This window comes from Paralichthys olivaceus, chromosome 23 (genome assembly GCF_024713975.1).
Source record: "Paralichthys olivaceus isolate ysfri-2021 chromosome 23, ASM2471397v2, whole genome shotgun sequence".
Classification (NCBI taxonomy): Eukaryota; Metazoa; Chordata; class Actinopteri; order Pleuronectiformes; family Paralichthyidae; genus Paralichthys; species Paralichthys olivaceus.
In genome coordinates this window covers 17,293,418-17,308,459 of record NC_091115.1, presented here as the reverse complement: position 1 = coordinate 17,308,459, position 15,042 = coordinate 17,293,418, and the positions used below count along the sequence as shown (strand labels likewise).

Genomic DNA, 15,042 nt, shown 5'->3' with positions numbered 1-15,042 from the left:
TGTAATAGAATGTCACAAGGAAGACTGTACAAAGCCTTTATTTTGAAAATAAGCCCCCCCACCCCCCCATATTACAAGGAAACATGTACAGAGCCTATGTTTAAGCGTATAAATAAGCCCCCCCATCCCCCCCAATAGTAACTGGATATTACCAGGAACATGTAATGGGCCTTTATTTTGAAAATAAGCCCCCCCCCCATTATAATAGAATGTTACCAGTAAACATCTAATGAGCCTTTATTTTGAAAATAAGCCCCCCCCAATAGTAACTGGATATTACCAGGAAGTCTGTACAGAGCCTTTATTTTGAAAATAAGCCCCCCCAATAGTAACTGGATATTACCAGGAAGTCTGTACAGAGCCTTTATTTTGAAAATAAGCCCCCCTATAGTAACTGGATGTTACCAGGAAGTCTGTACAAAGCCTTTATTTAGAAAATAAGCCCCCCCCCCATAGTAATAGAATGTTACTAGGAAACATGTAATGAGCCTGGTTTTTCAAAATACAACCCCAAGATGGCTACAGGATGTTCCCAGGGAGACGGAAAAAGAGTGGATTTTCAAAATAAAACTCCCAAATAGTTACAGGATGTTCCTAGGAAGCGTAAAAAAAAGCTAGATTTTCAAGATACAACCCCCAAATAGTTACAGAATGTTTCCAGGAAGCCTGAAAGACACTGGATTTTCAAAATAAAATGCCCAGATGGTTACAGGATGTTCCCAGGGAGCCGGAAAAAGAGTGGACTTTCAAAATAAAACTCCCATATAGTTACAGAATGTTCCCAGGAAGCCTGAAAGATGCTGGATTTTCAAAATAAAACCCCCAAATAGTTACAGAATGTTGCCAGGAAGCCTGAAAGACACTGGATTTTCAAAATAAAACCCCCAGATGGTTACAGAATGTTTCCAGGAAGCCTAAAAGATGCTGGTATTTCAAAATAAAAGTCCTGGATGATGACAAGACCTTACCAGGAAGCCCGAAGGAGTCTGGATTTTCAAAATAAAAACCCCAGGATGTTCCCAGGAAGCCTGAAGGAGGCTGCATTTTTTAAATGAAATCCCATGGATTGTGATTAGACCTTATAACATGGTTTCTCTCTGTCTCTGAAATTGGTCAAGTCTCTCAGTCACCACTCTGGATCATGTGATCAAAATGCAGCTTTTATACATGTCTTTCTCTCTCACTGTCTCCCTCTCTCTCCCAGGGTCTCTCTCCTTCCTCTCGAACTGTTACACTCTCTCTCTCTCTCTCTGTCTGAAATTGGTCAACTCTCAGGGTCTCTGTCCTTCGTCTTAAAGGAAATGTCTCTGTGTTCGAAGCAACGCCGGCATCGACGAGCACAAGGCACCCATTCAAAATGTCTCGGCAGGAGAGATTTTCTAGTTCTTAATCATCATTGGTTTATCAAGCCTCAATAAGTGCCCTAGCTGCACACTCTATATCCAGAGTCACAGGGGCCTGTACTACGAAACAGAATTTGCAGTTGCGGCTTGAGATGAGAAGTATTGGGGGAGAAAATTTTTTGAGCCATCTTTGGCTGCAAGGATTGAAGGACATTATTTTAAAGCTGCAAATGGATTCAGTTCATAAAGGAAGAACGACATTTAAACAAAAAGTCCCAAACCAACAGAGAGTGTTTTTGTTACCTTTAGAGTGAAATGAGAACGACTAGGAGATGCTGTCCACAGTGAACCATCACTGTATTTTTATAGCAAGGTGAGCGTGTTGCTCCGAGTTTTGCTCTCTTTGTCTGTCCCACTGTCTCTCCCCTGTTCCTCATTGTCTCATATTAGTCATGGAACAAAAGGTTGTTGAATATATTTTGTCCTTTTATTCAGGAAATTACAGAATTATGGTTGAAAGCTTCTCTTCAAATTCCAGATGATTATGATAATATGTTCTGGACTAAAATCCCCTGTATTATCTTGTTGCTAAATCAAATGCAGAGTATATTGTACACTGATACTGATATCATCATGTATCTGACATTCTCTTATTAACCCTGATTGATCTTGAGATCTAACAGATCTTTAATGAATATGCAGACGAAGAGAACCAAAGGAAATTAGTTTGTTGCATGCTTAGTTTATCAGTTTATATTTGTGTCCCGTTTTTAAAGAATTTATCCTGAGCCATCAGTGATGTGATTTAAACCTTTTTTTTGTACCTTCACGCATTTTCAATGGCTTCATGGCTTTACTAAGTCCAACACTGATGAGCCACGACATGTTTCATGTACTATGTTCAAAATTGAGATTGCTCAATAGTTTTCAGTATTCAACATAAATAATGTCAGAGGTGGCGTGTAGCTGAGGGAGAACTCACTGATGGTGGTGAAGACGCTGGTGAAGCAGAAGTAGTCAACGGCATTCAAGGACAGCAGGTAAAAGAGGAATTGCTCCTTCTCCTCCTCACAGCGCAGGAAGGCATAGCGCTTGTACAGCTTCCTGTGGGCACAAAGCAAACAGAAGTCAGGTCACATTCAAATGATGGAAAACATAATTATCCAATGTTTCATCTGCTGATTGACATCCACTCTCCCAAAAACATGCAGCAGCCACTCCGTCACAGTCACACTGAGCAGGGGTTAGGGTTGCTAGTGAAGCTTGCACCGACACAGAGACACATCTGTACAGGGTCATTTCATTTCAGATTTAGGGACGTCACAGTTTTGATATAATACTGACATAGTCCTTATTTCTGCATTGCTGTGATTGGTTTCCATTGACTAATCTTTTCAAACATGCAATATTAATAGTGCAGGAACAAGACAAAGAGAGTGAGCTTGAGCTGGGTGGATCATATGGCATGCTCACTTGGTTAAGGCTTGTCGGGACAGCAGCTGTTTGAGGTGCTGAGAGAGCAGCTTCTTTTCCAGGGACAGACGTACCCAGGCTCTGGCTCGGCCTACATCTGTCTTAATCTCTGACATACTCTGGATATGACTGAGGAGACAGATAGAGTGATGAAAGCTAATGAGAACAGGGACAATGACATAAAAATGTTACTTTGATTAGTGATTTCCTGCTTTTCCTTGGCTGATATTGTGAAACCACCAAAATCAATCAGTGAAAATATATGAGCCCAAAAGGAAATTTGTGCCAAATGTGAAAGGATTCTCTTGATGCCTTCTTTTGATAACGCATAGCAGCTCACGGTGTTGTGAGCTCACGGTGACTTTGACATTTGACCACCAAATTCCATTCCGGTCATCCTTGAGTCCAAGTGAATCATACCAGATGTAATGAAATTCCCAATGATCAGTCCTGATTTATCACAATCACAGGAACTTGAGGTGACTGTGACCTTGACCTTTGACCTTCAGGCACCAAAATCTACTCAGTTCATCTTTGAGTCCAATTGACGATTGGTGCCAAATTTGAAGAAATTCATTCAAGGTGTTCCAGAGATGTTGTGTTCAAGAGGTCAAAATGTGTTTTTTGTGTTTACAGTGACCTTGACCGTTAAACCGCCAAATTCAAATCAGGTCATCCTTGAGTTCAAGATAATGTTTATGTCAGATGTAATGAAATTGCTGACTGCTTAACATATTCACGTGAAAATTTATACTCGATGATCGTGATACAGTGCTTTAATACATCACACGTGGTACAAGCCGCGTTACACCGAGTATATTCGATATATCGCCCCCACCCCTAACAGGGATTCACCAAATTTTTACATTTAAAGAAACTGAGCTGAACTGAAATGCTGTTCCTGACCTGGGCACAGCAAATGACTGCACTGTTTTGAACAGATAGATGGAGAAACATGTATTTACTTTAATTTCCAGAACTGCACAAAAAAACAATTGACATTCAAGAAAAAGAGAATCTGGGATTTTAGAGGACAGCAGCATGTACCTCATGTCCTGTAGTAGAGAAACATGGAGTGATGGCATTGATATGGAACAGTCAGACCTCCTCTCAGCAACACGTGACACTGTCAACGAGAAATACATAATATGATGCACGTGTGACGCAAGAACACAGTGTGTGTGTGTGTGTGTGTGTGTGTGTGTGTGTGTGTGCACTTGTACTTTGTGAGGACCAATTTGAGTCATAGACATTATGGTGTGAGAAGATTTAGGCCGGTCCTCACGACTTCACACAGCTGTTTGAGGGTTCATAACTGATTTTAAGGGTTTAAGTTACAATTACGTTAGGTTTAGGGTAAGGGTTGAGGCAAGGCATTTAGATTTGATGAGGCGTGTCAGGGGGCTTGTTTCAGAAAGCCAGTTCCCAACTCGCAGTCAGTTTCTATGGCAATATACTCCCTGAATTTAACCTCCTCGCTGGCAGGTTTCCATAATCCAGAGATTTTCCTGTTCTTTAGCTGAAGGAGGTGTCAGATATAGCTAAAGGTATATATATATATATATATATATATATATATATATATATATATATATATATATATAGCTATAAATGTCTTTACACCTTGTGCAGCTGCTTCACACACAGCTGACACGATGTCTTTTTTCTCCTGTAATGGACTGGTTGTGTTCTTCACTAACATATAATGAAAGATCTGCGGAGTAAACACATTTAGAGCTGCATGGAGGTCTGTTATAGCAGTAGACCAGACAGATTATATCATCAGTATCTGTTCAAAGATGAAGATCACACAGTGAAATTGTAACTTCACCAAGGAAACTGGCCCACTTAATTTGAATTATGTTTTATTATAACTATGTGCAGGCCATATCATCATTTTTCAATTATATAAATCTGAGTAAAGCACAAATTTGAAGATGCTGCTTCTAAATAATATTTGATGTGGACATTGCTATGATTTTTTTACTATGTAACCACTGAATGCTATTTTGTTAAGTAGGGTAAGCTAAACATCACAATGGCAAGTAATTAAATTGTACGTGTTTCATCTTCAGTTCCTGCCAAGCACATTTTATGAGTATTGGGCTCCATGTCTCTAAAAATTAAACATACACAAACACACACTCATCTGCGTATATAGATACAGATAGATTTAGATTGTAAAATTTTAAAATTTGAGTAAGTGGAACACTCAGGAGAAAACTTTTTTTTTTAAAATCAAAACCTACATCAGTTTCTTATCCCTGCTTTGTGAAAAAGGACCCAGATAAGGGACAAGGGAATTCAAAGTCAAATAGTGTCCTCACAAACACAAGTAAAATAAGTTGTGTGTGTGTGTGTTTGCGTGTTACATGATGACTCTGTGTGCTGCTCCTCTCTGGCCTGGTAGTGCAGCAGGTGGGACCAAAGGGCGGATTTCCCTTGTTTGACTTGCAGCCCGTGACTCCAGATCCTCTCCAGCAGGTCACAGAGGCTGGCGATCAGAGTGTTCTCCTCCAGGCCAGTGATGTTGGCCTCACCATGACCCAGCTCCACAGCTTCCCGGCCCATCTTCTCCACCAGCATTCGCTTGGTCTGAACACACACATATTCAGAAAATGGATTGATGGATAAGGGAATAAATAAAACTTAAGCTTAGCCATATATGTATACTATAGTGATACATCGCAAGTCATTTATAAGTGTAGGAACATTGCTGTGGTTGTTTCACCTTCATACGACACTCCTTGAGTAAACCTTCCACAAACTTCCAGTTGGTCTGGGCAATGACCGCAGGAGACAGATCAGAAAGTTTGGGCAGCCGAAGGTTCTTCCCCAGGCTGCGGGCCTCCTGCATGTACTTCTGAACATGAAACATCAGACGGAACAAGTCAGTGAGCTCTACAGAGCACAAATCCGAACGCTCATCTGAGTTTTTATTTTGCATTTGAAGTAAAATGTTTTTATTTATATTAAGTACACACACATTAAACACATTAATCCAAATGTAATCTGATTTGAACCTGCTGTGTCTCGCTTGTTTGCCTCTGTCTGTCACAAACTATTCTGTGAGTTCTATTTGTGAAAAGGATTAAACCCATAGCAACCAAATTCTCTGTGTGAACATGAATTTTCGCTGACAGTGAAACTGAGAAGCTGTGAAAATCTCAGTGGAGGAGGTCCATGTGAGGTGACAGGAAAGGTTAAGACTTGGTTTCAGGGTTAGAAATAGGTTAGAATTAGGGTAAGGGTTAGGCATTACATTGTGATGGTTAAGGTTAGGGTAGGGGCTGGCGAGTGCATTATGCCTATGGGTGTCCTCACTAAGATAGAATTACAATAATGTGTGCATCTGTGTGTGTGTTTTCACTGTGAATTTTTAGACCCATGAGTTCATCTCAATGGAATCCCTGCGCATTTAGTTCCAGATCTACTGATGACACAGTGCCTCTTATATCCTTGATGTTCTTATCAATGCCATTGTTTAGAGTAATGACAAATACCACACTATCCAATTTTACATCACTCCATAAATACTCAGCATGTTTTTTTCTTTCTGCATTTCACATTAAATATATTTAACTGGTGAAACATAGAGTGGCTTTTATTGTGAAGTAGCCACAGGATGGATGAGGCACTTGTCACGGAGGTGAAAGCTGTCCACCATTGTTAATAAAAAAGATAGTTTTTAAATATGTCAGAGTTTAATGGACCAGCCAGTGTTAAATGGAAATCTCCAGTTGTGGGTGGAGGGGGGGTGTCTGTGAAAAGGATTACTCAACACAGGCAACTCCTTCACATACCAGGCAGGATGAAGAGGCAGATTTTTTAGGAAGTTTGATAGAGAGAGGGGGAGCAATGTCCCACTCCCAAAATGCCATGGAGTTTTGCAGGACCAAACAGCCCTCAAGCATCTGAGGAGGGAGACGAATGCAAACGGAACCGAACACACATGCAGACAGGAGAGGACGGAAAACAAAAGGAAATGAAAAAGAAAGCAGATAAGGCAGCATGCACATGAAGAAAAAAGATTATTTAAAACTGAAATTAAAATATAAATAACATGCGACACAGAAAATAAATAGCTTTAGGGCAAGTAAGGCGAGTGGGCATATAGAGGACGGGTTCTGAGAAGCTTTTCTACCTCTTTCAGGTCGTTATCAACATTCAGATGCTCTGTCTGTTGTATGTTGTGGTCTTTCCTTCGCTGTGCTGTCGCCGTCCTATGGAACCACCTGTACATCAGAAAATGTGCAATATGATTATTTTTACAACTTTTTGGCCAGTCGACTGAAGAAACCCCACAAACGCTGCTTCACTGTGTTCACTTGTTCACTGATTCTGGGGAGGAGTTGGTGACACTTCTAACAAGCGACAGATGGGAAAAGAGCAAAAAACGTAACAAATTAAAAGAACACACCTACGAAGATGCCAAGAGAGTTTGTGCTGATAATAGCCGAAGACAGTGCCTGTGAAGTGACCTTGGGTCTCTTGAAACGCACTATACAAATTCAAGCTATTATTATTTATTGTTATTGTGAAAGGCTAACTGACCAGAGAATTGGGTCTAGACTTTATCAGCAGGTCATGTCTGAAAACGGCTTCAATGAAGAAAGGTAGGTCGACTCACTTGCTATTGATCAGCCCAGTGTTCAGCACATCAGCTTGCAGTTTGGGGAAGAATCCCTGCTCATATTTGCCCTGGCCAAACTTCATGTCCAACAGGTGGGGGTGGATGGCTATGTGGTCAATCTTCATGAGCCGCTGCTCAATGGCCTGAGCTGCAGGGGATACAAAATATGTTTACTACAATCAAATACTTTCAGACAACACTGGGAGTGAGAAAACTCAAACTTAGTTGCATAAAGTCTCTAAAAGTAGAGTAGGAGCCAGAGCTTTCAGATATCAAGCTCCTCTCCTGTGGAATTATCTCCCAATTTCAGTTCAGGAGGCAGACACCCTCTCTACGTTTAAGAGTAGGGTTAAAACCTTCCGTTATGATAAAGCTTATAGTAAGAGCTGGTCCAGGCTTGTCTTGGACCTGCTCTTAGTTATGCTGCTATAGGTTGAGAATTTCGGGGGACACACAACACACGGTTCTTCTGTTTCCTCTTCTCCCTTCTTATCACATCTAAGAAATGAATGTCTCATCAATACATGTTACTGACTTGACTTCTTCCCCGGAGCCCCTATGTCTTATAGTTTGCAGATCCAGGGCAGATCTACGTTCTTTTTCTCTCGTTAAAAGTTTTTTTTTGCAGTTTTTCCTTACTCTTGTTGAGGGTTAAGGGCAGACACACTCACGCTCTGTGTCCTTCATCTGATTTATCTTCTTCTCACAACGCAGCAACATCAAACACACCACATTATCCTCTGTTGTATGTCAGCTAGTGTGCTTGCTGTTAATCTGTCTAAGTTCCCCTGATCCACTGATCGTGTTTTGCGTCAGTTGAATTCTACAGGAGCAGCATTATTTTCCATGGTTTAGTGAGAGGAGGCCGTGGAGAGTGTAGCCACAGTAGAGGGCAGGTAAAGGTAGAAGCGAAACTCCAAAGACAATTTCGTGCTGCTTAAAACATTCACGTGACATTTCGTACTCGATGGTCGCCATATAGTCATTTAATACATAATACTCACGTGGAACAAGCCGCGATATATCAAATACACTTTATCGACCTGGTTCTCTTTCCTTGTCACTAAGCCTCCCCAGTGACTTTTCCTACAATTGTTATCATGTTTCTACTGAACACGTTTGAATTCTAACACCTGGTCCTGCAGAGCTTACCAGACTCCCTCAGGATGGAGCATCTCTGGTAGTTGGAGGATCGGAGGCTGGGAGCACGCACATTGTAGAGTCGAGCCTTGTTGATGCGCCCATCAAAGACACGAAGCAGTGGCTCTTTCTCCTCCCACTGGGACATGATCTTGTTATCAATAAAGGTGGCAAACATCTGAGTCTCAATGAAGTGGGAGAGGAAGGGGAGGTAGGGCTCAGGCTGATCTGAGAGGAATGACGCCTGGAGCAGGGACAAACACATGCACACACAGCAAGGAGAAAAACATTATACACAAATATACACGATGTACAGCCAGAGTACATATGTAAACAGGACTAATCGCAAATAAAGGCAACTTTAGATAGACAGGCACTAATGTGGGCAATTCTTATTGTTTTGTGTTTTTTCTCTCCTCTCTCTTCCTATCCCTTAGGTGAGCAGAGAAAGACCAGACTCTCCTACTGTTGAGCCTGGGATTCACAGTTCTGCTGTTTGCCAGATTAAGTTGGAAAGAGATCTTTACAAAGAAAGTCTTATTTTGTTTTTTTCCAAAGCATATGTAAATGTGAAATATGTGCAAATGTAGGGCACAAATCTATTCACAACAGCAGACCTATCGATTAGACCTCCATTACCTTATCGAAGTTGTGCATTTGCTCCCTGTTGGTGAGCCAGGACTCCAGGTCTGGCGCACTCTGAATGACAAATCCTTCATAGTCAGCAAACATGGTGGTGAAGCGGCTGGCGAATACTTCCCTCAGCTGGACATTCAGCTTGGCATTCCTTAGTTCCTCCTCCTCAGCTGCCCTTTGTCTGTCAATCCCCTGAGCTTTAATGCCAGCCCTAAGGGCATCCATGCGGGCCACTGTCACCCCGGTGCGTTTGGTCAGTGCATGCAATCTCTCCAAAGTCGTATTTCCCTGCAGCAGCTCCAGCATAGTGAGCTCCTCCCCTGCCAGGTTGCCATTACGCCCGTCGTCCTCCAGTTGTTGAAGGGTGACAGTCTTGCACTCCCTGCTTGATGTGGAGGGGTTTCTGGGGGCACTGGTACGGGTTCTTGGTGGGGCCCCTATGTTGGCAGAAATTCCAAAGCTCAGCAGTACCTCACTGAGCTCCTGGATTAACTCAGTCTTGTTGGGGAACTGGGGTAAATCCTCTGGAAGCTCGATGTAGTGGTTGTCAATGTCCACAAAACACAAGTTGGCCTGGGACAGGGAAAGATAGTAATATTTGTGATCAATTATGATTTATTTACTTTATCCAGATAATATACTGTATCAAATGGAGGTTATCCATTGTCTTTGTGCATGACTCAGATCCAAAGACATAACATTTTCTCATCACTTGTGCTTTTCTCAACCCATTCATCGAGAATAACATCAATATCAAGGAACCCCTCAGAGGAAATGTGTCAGACAACATGCCAGCGTGTTGTCTGAAACACCTGCAGAACATCCTTATCAAGCTCTCTGCAACTCTAGATATTTTCCTCCGTGCTGCCAGCTGTCTGTGATTCAGTCACAACTACACAGAAAAGAGAGCACAAGAGTTTCTAGTCATGATTTAGCATCCGTCCTGTTATTTATCATTTAGCTGACGCTTTGATCCAAAGTAACTTACAATAAGTGCATTCAACCATGACGGTGCAAACCAAGAACAGCAAGAATCAAGTAAGTACAATTTGTTTCAAAAAAGTCAACCCACAAGTGCTACATGTGAATGCAATATATAAATGCAACTAAACGTTTTTTTAATTACAAACACCAGAGTTGACGATGGTTATAAGACATCATCTTCTTAACTAAGGTGTGTCAGGAAAGCAAACAGTCGTGATTTTATTGAGTGGCTAGTGGTCCCTTGCAGTGAGGGAGCAGCTAGACGATCTTCTGTCAGGGTCACCAGAGGGAGAAGTCTTCAGTCTAACTAAAAGCAGCATTCTTGAGTAAGACTGGTGCGGCGGAGAAAAGAAAAGAAGACTTTTTTTGCTGGGTTTTCAAACCTCCATGTATCTGCAACCCTGTAAGCCTGAAGAAATGAATTAATGCACTCGGCTGACCTACTTAGTGGGGTGACTGTGTTGTGCTAAGGGTTCGAGCAGTCGAGTGTTGGATGAAGGACGCCATTAAAGTTACCCCCAAGTTGTGTCTATCAAGGCTGGGGAGGAGCTGAAAAGAACTGCACATCTATACTATTGAACAACATTCCTCGAACAAAAATATATCTCTCTGTGTAACAGAAAGGCCACCCCTCTTGCTTAACAATTCAAATTAGTATGATATAGTACACCCCACCCTCTTTAAACTGCTCTGGTCTTTCTTTAGCAGGTGTGTTTCTTGTAGGTATACAACATAAGTCTGCAGTTTGCTGAGATGAAGAAATACTCTATTACATTTCACTGGATGATTAAGATCCCAAACATTCTAGCTCACAACCTTCAACCCACCCCTTCCCAAGTTGTAATTGCTTCTCTTCATCTTATAGATATTTCTAAAAATATTCTCAGTGTGTTGTTTGGCCCTGCAGTGATTTGCATGATCCAGACACCCATAGAAGTTGCTTATGCAATTCCCAATAGTGGGCACAACCAAGTTGGTAGTGAGTCATTTACAGTTCACAGAGGTCCTCACAGCATTCTTTTACCTCCTATTGGCTGCTAGCATTAGCATTAGCTTCTTTGGCTTCGGTGGTGCGCCCACGCTGGTTTTTCAGCATTTTCTATGGCTATCTCATAAAGCTTCCATTTGATTCTCTTGCCCAGTGTGCTTGATGTTCAGTTCCTTCTCTTCCCCCTTGAGCGAAAACAGCACTTAGTTTATTTGCCAGGATGGAGGCATGGTTCAGTCAATTTGAGGCGCCGCTCTGCAAAATCACCAACCCATTGAGGGCTGGATTCAAAACCCCACTGAAAATCTAAGTATATCAAAGTATTCATTTGAAATCACGGGCTGATCCAACTTTTCATCGCAGCAACATGAAGCTGTGACTACATCGTGGATCATGGTGGCAGCTGATAGTGGATCATATGATTACAACTAGGTTGCCATGCCATGTAACATGCCTGCCCACATATACTACTATTGATGACAATACCACTATCAATACAACATTTATTGTTGCTTGGCCTTTTTGTCTCTCAGACTATATTGACAGAACCTGTTAATACTTCAAACATGGATATGTGGAACATGGTCCAGGGAGTGGGACCCCTAACTTGCAGCTGTTTCTGTTTTTTCCCCCTTAAGAGGTTTTTTTGTTTTCCTAACGGAAAGGATGTCGCACGTTGTTAAGCCCGTGATTGTGATTTGTGAATATGGGCTATCAAAAATAACATCTGATTGATTATTTGGCACATCCTCACTCACTCTATTGATTAAGATGTTACCATCCACGCAGATAATCAGACCTCATAGTTTCAGCTACAGTAGAGCATGTGGCATCCAATACAATTCTCTCTCACACAAGAACTTGTCTTTCACTCTTTAGTCTGTTTACCTGTCACTCGGAATCGGTTGTACGTGTGAGCGACGTACGTGCACATGCACCCCTGCTACCGCTATAGATAGAATGAATTCCGTAGGAAACACTGAAAGCCACATCATATCCCCTGACCAAGTAGTAATCCATCCAGTAATTTTTGTGTAATCGTGCTAACGCACAGACAGACAGAAAAACAAATGGAAACATAAACTCCATACCTGGAGTAATTAAACACAAGAAGGTTGGCTGCATACCTCCTGAGGAAGTTCCAGTGTGGATCGGTCAGTGCATTCTTTTGACTGCAGGCCCATTAAGTAGGGAACAGGAGCATCCAGGAAGTGGAGCAGAGAGGCTGGCAGGATAGGAACATAGACATGCTGCCACTGAAACGGAAACAGCAGGGTAGTGATGCCCTCTGCTACTGTCATCAACCGCTGGTAGTCTGAGAGGGAGACAAAATCATGATGAGGGAATGGATCTGAAATAATCTAGAATTTCTGCAGTTTTATCTTATTAAAACTTTATAATCTGATCGGAGGAAGAAACACTTTATCTCTAAGTCGTAGCCCTTAGGAGTTCTTTATTATTATTAACTAGTTGTCCTACTGTTAAACTTTTAAGGTCATAACAGCTAAATTACTTAACTGATTTTGGCTAAACAGGGGGACAATGTTGCATGTTAACTGGGTACCCAAACTGTAAGAAGCACTATGTAATGTAACTCCATCATTTGATGAACTTGTCAACTGCAGGCTAATTGCTCTTGCAGCTTTTTTTTTGTAAATGTGACAAAAGATCTGTGTTTTATATTTACCAAAAATGTAAGGACAGGAAAAACAAAAAAAACTAAAATGTATCTAAAAATTCAAAATGTAATTTAACATCTTATCTTTACTTTATGTTTAAATTCAAAAATACAAAAATGTTTTAGTTTACTTTACTACCCTGTGTGAGGGGTCTTAGTCCTCCCTCTTCTGACAAAAAAATGCTCTTTAAACAGTCGGGTCCAATATGTCATTTTGCCCATCCCTCCTGTCTGGGTGTTTGTGTTTGTGTTTGGAATTACTGTGATTGGTGGAAATGCCTTCTAAGCATAGAGAACCTATAGTGACCTTGAGGTAACTTAAGAGGCATGCTCTAGAGCAGGTGTTTGGTTTGTCCCTTTGGGGCTACTGCAGAAACACGGCGGACTCTGTGTAAGAGGACCTGTCCCCATGGATGTATCATAAGACCGATGCTGGACTAAAAATGGTGCCTGTTCAGTCCAAGCTTTATTTTAGCCTAAAATCACATTGGAACCTCAATATATCATAACCAGCCAAAAACTTTTATTTGAACTGTTATATGATACATAACTCAATTTGGCAGATAAATTAAAACTATTACAATACTTTACATAGCCCATAATTACTTGTGTTTTGATTTTGAAAACATATTCATAAGGAACCTCTTTTTTAAGTCATACAATGCATTAATTATTCAGGTAACACTTTATATTAGGGAACACATATCAGCCATTAACTAGTTGCTTATTAGCATGGATATTAGAGGCATATTGGCTCTTTATTTGTCATTATAAAGCACTTATTAATGCCTTATTCTTAATGATCTTATTCTGCAACTACTCCATTAATTAACAGTTTTCCCTTAATAACCTCCTTAATACTTCTTATTGATGGTAAGTAAAGAAGTTGTTGTACATGAATTACGATGAAGTGCTTGGATATGTTCACTCTGTGTTCCCTAATATAAAGTGTTACCGTTATTCATGATTTCCTGTTATTGAGCACTTCAATCTTTTTACTCTTCTGCACAGCTTTGTTCTTGAAACTGAGCCATAGGTTAAACACAAGTAGAAGTTCTGAATCTTAAGCTTCTTTAATTGTACTTTCCACCTAATTTGAAATGAGCCACATATGAGGGGGAATCATTCAACTATTACAAGCTTTCCTTCAGTCCAACACTTAACAGCCCTATGAGGCAAATTGTGATTTGTGAATATGGGCTATACAAATAAAATTGGGATATGACTAAGTTTTTGAGACCAGGAGGCAGAGTTGCAGTCTAGCTTCTCTGCACGTCTATTGTGGTTCCAAGAGTCTGTAAGAGTAGAACAGGAGGTAGAGCATTCAGCTACCAGGCTCCTCTCCTGTGGAACCAGCTCTCACTCTGGGTTCAGGAGACAGACACCATCTCTGTATTTAAGGTTAAACTTATAACATTCCTTTTTGATAAAGCCTATAGTTAGTTCTGGATCAGGTGGGTCCTGAACCATCCCTTAGTTATGCTGCTATAGGTCTAGACTGCTGGGGGAGCTCCCAACATCCACTGAGCACTTCTCCCCTTCTCTCTGTCTCTCTGCCCCCCCACATTCCTTTATTTATTCTAATACAATAACTATGTTTCTTTTGCTAGTCCCTCTGGCTTTTCTCTCTCTCTGACTCCAGAATTGCAGGATAACAACTATTATTATTTTTTATCAAATTAGAAATAAAACATGAAAGATAATTTGAGTTTTTTTTAAGTGTAAGTTTAATGAAATAAAGAAAAGAACATATAAATTGGATGAAGAAATCTCATTTCTGTTGGATTTTTAAGAAAATTTTAACAGTACTTATTATTAATTAATTATTATATGAATTGTTGCTGCTATCATTAATAATCAATAACATCTTTACACTGTTATTGTTTTCAACTAGTCAGAGCTGATACCTGATGTTGCTCAAGTGTTCCCAGTTTCTCCCTGTTAACGAGGGAGTTTTTCTCTCCACTGTCTCCAAAGTGCTGCTCAATGTGGGGACACCTGGGTTTCTCTATATTAAATATGATTTTAAGGTCTTGACCTTCTATGTAAGGTGCCTTGAGATAATGTATATATACATTTACGCTTCAAATTGTCTCACTCAAGAAACGTCTTGATAATGCCCCGTAAAGTGCAGATCCTATGCGTATGTTTGTGTGTGTGCATACAT

At 40.8% G+C, this 15,042-nt stretch overlaps 1 protein-coding gene across 5 annotated transcripts in view; it reads right to left on the bottom strand.

Moving 5' to 3' along the window:
• The window catches only part of LOC109637510 (DENN/MADD domain containing 5B), a 58,647-nt gene that overhangs the window by 9,216 nt on the left and 34,389 nt on the right, over positions 1-15,042 (bottom strand). For 3 of the 5 annotated variants that reach the window (XM_069519514.1, XM_069519513.1, XM_069519516.1), the window contains 11 exons: positions 12,325-12,512; positions 9,229-9,798; positions 8,602-8,833; positions 7,447-7,597; positions 6,961-7,051; positions 6,620-6,730; positions 5,548-5,679; positions 5,189-5,411; positions 3,864-3,942; positions 2,817-2,945; positions 2,326-2,447 (listed from right to left, as the gene is read on the bottom strand). In XM_069519514.1, coding sequence (XP_069375615.1) covers positions 2,326-2,447; positions 2,817-2,945; positions 3,864-3,942; positions 5,189-5,411; positions 5,548-5,679; positions 6,620-6,730; positions 6,961-7,051; positions 7,447-7,597; positions 8,602-8,833; positions 9,229-9,798; positions 12,325-12,512 — 2,028 coding nt within the window. The remainder of the gene's footprint in view (positions 1-2,325; positions 2,448-2,816; positions 2,946-3,863; positions 3,943-5,188; positions 5,412-5,547; positions 5,680-6,619; positions 6,731-6,960; positions 7,052-7,446; positions 7,598-8,601; positions 8,834-9,228; positions 9,799-12,324; positions 12,513-15,042) is intronic. The other 2 variants (XM_069519515.1, XM_020099915.2) reach the window with 1 other exon arrangement.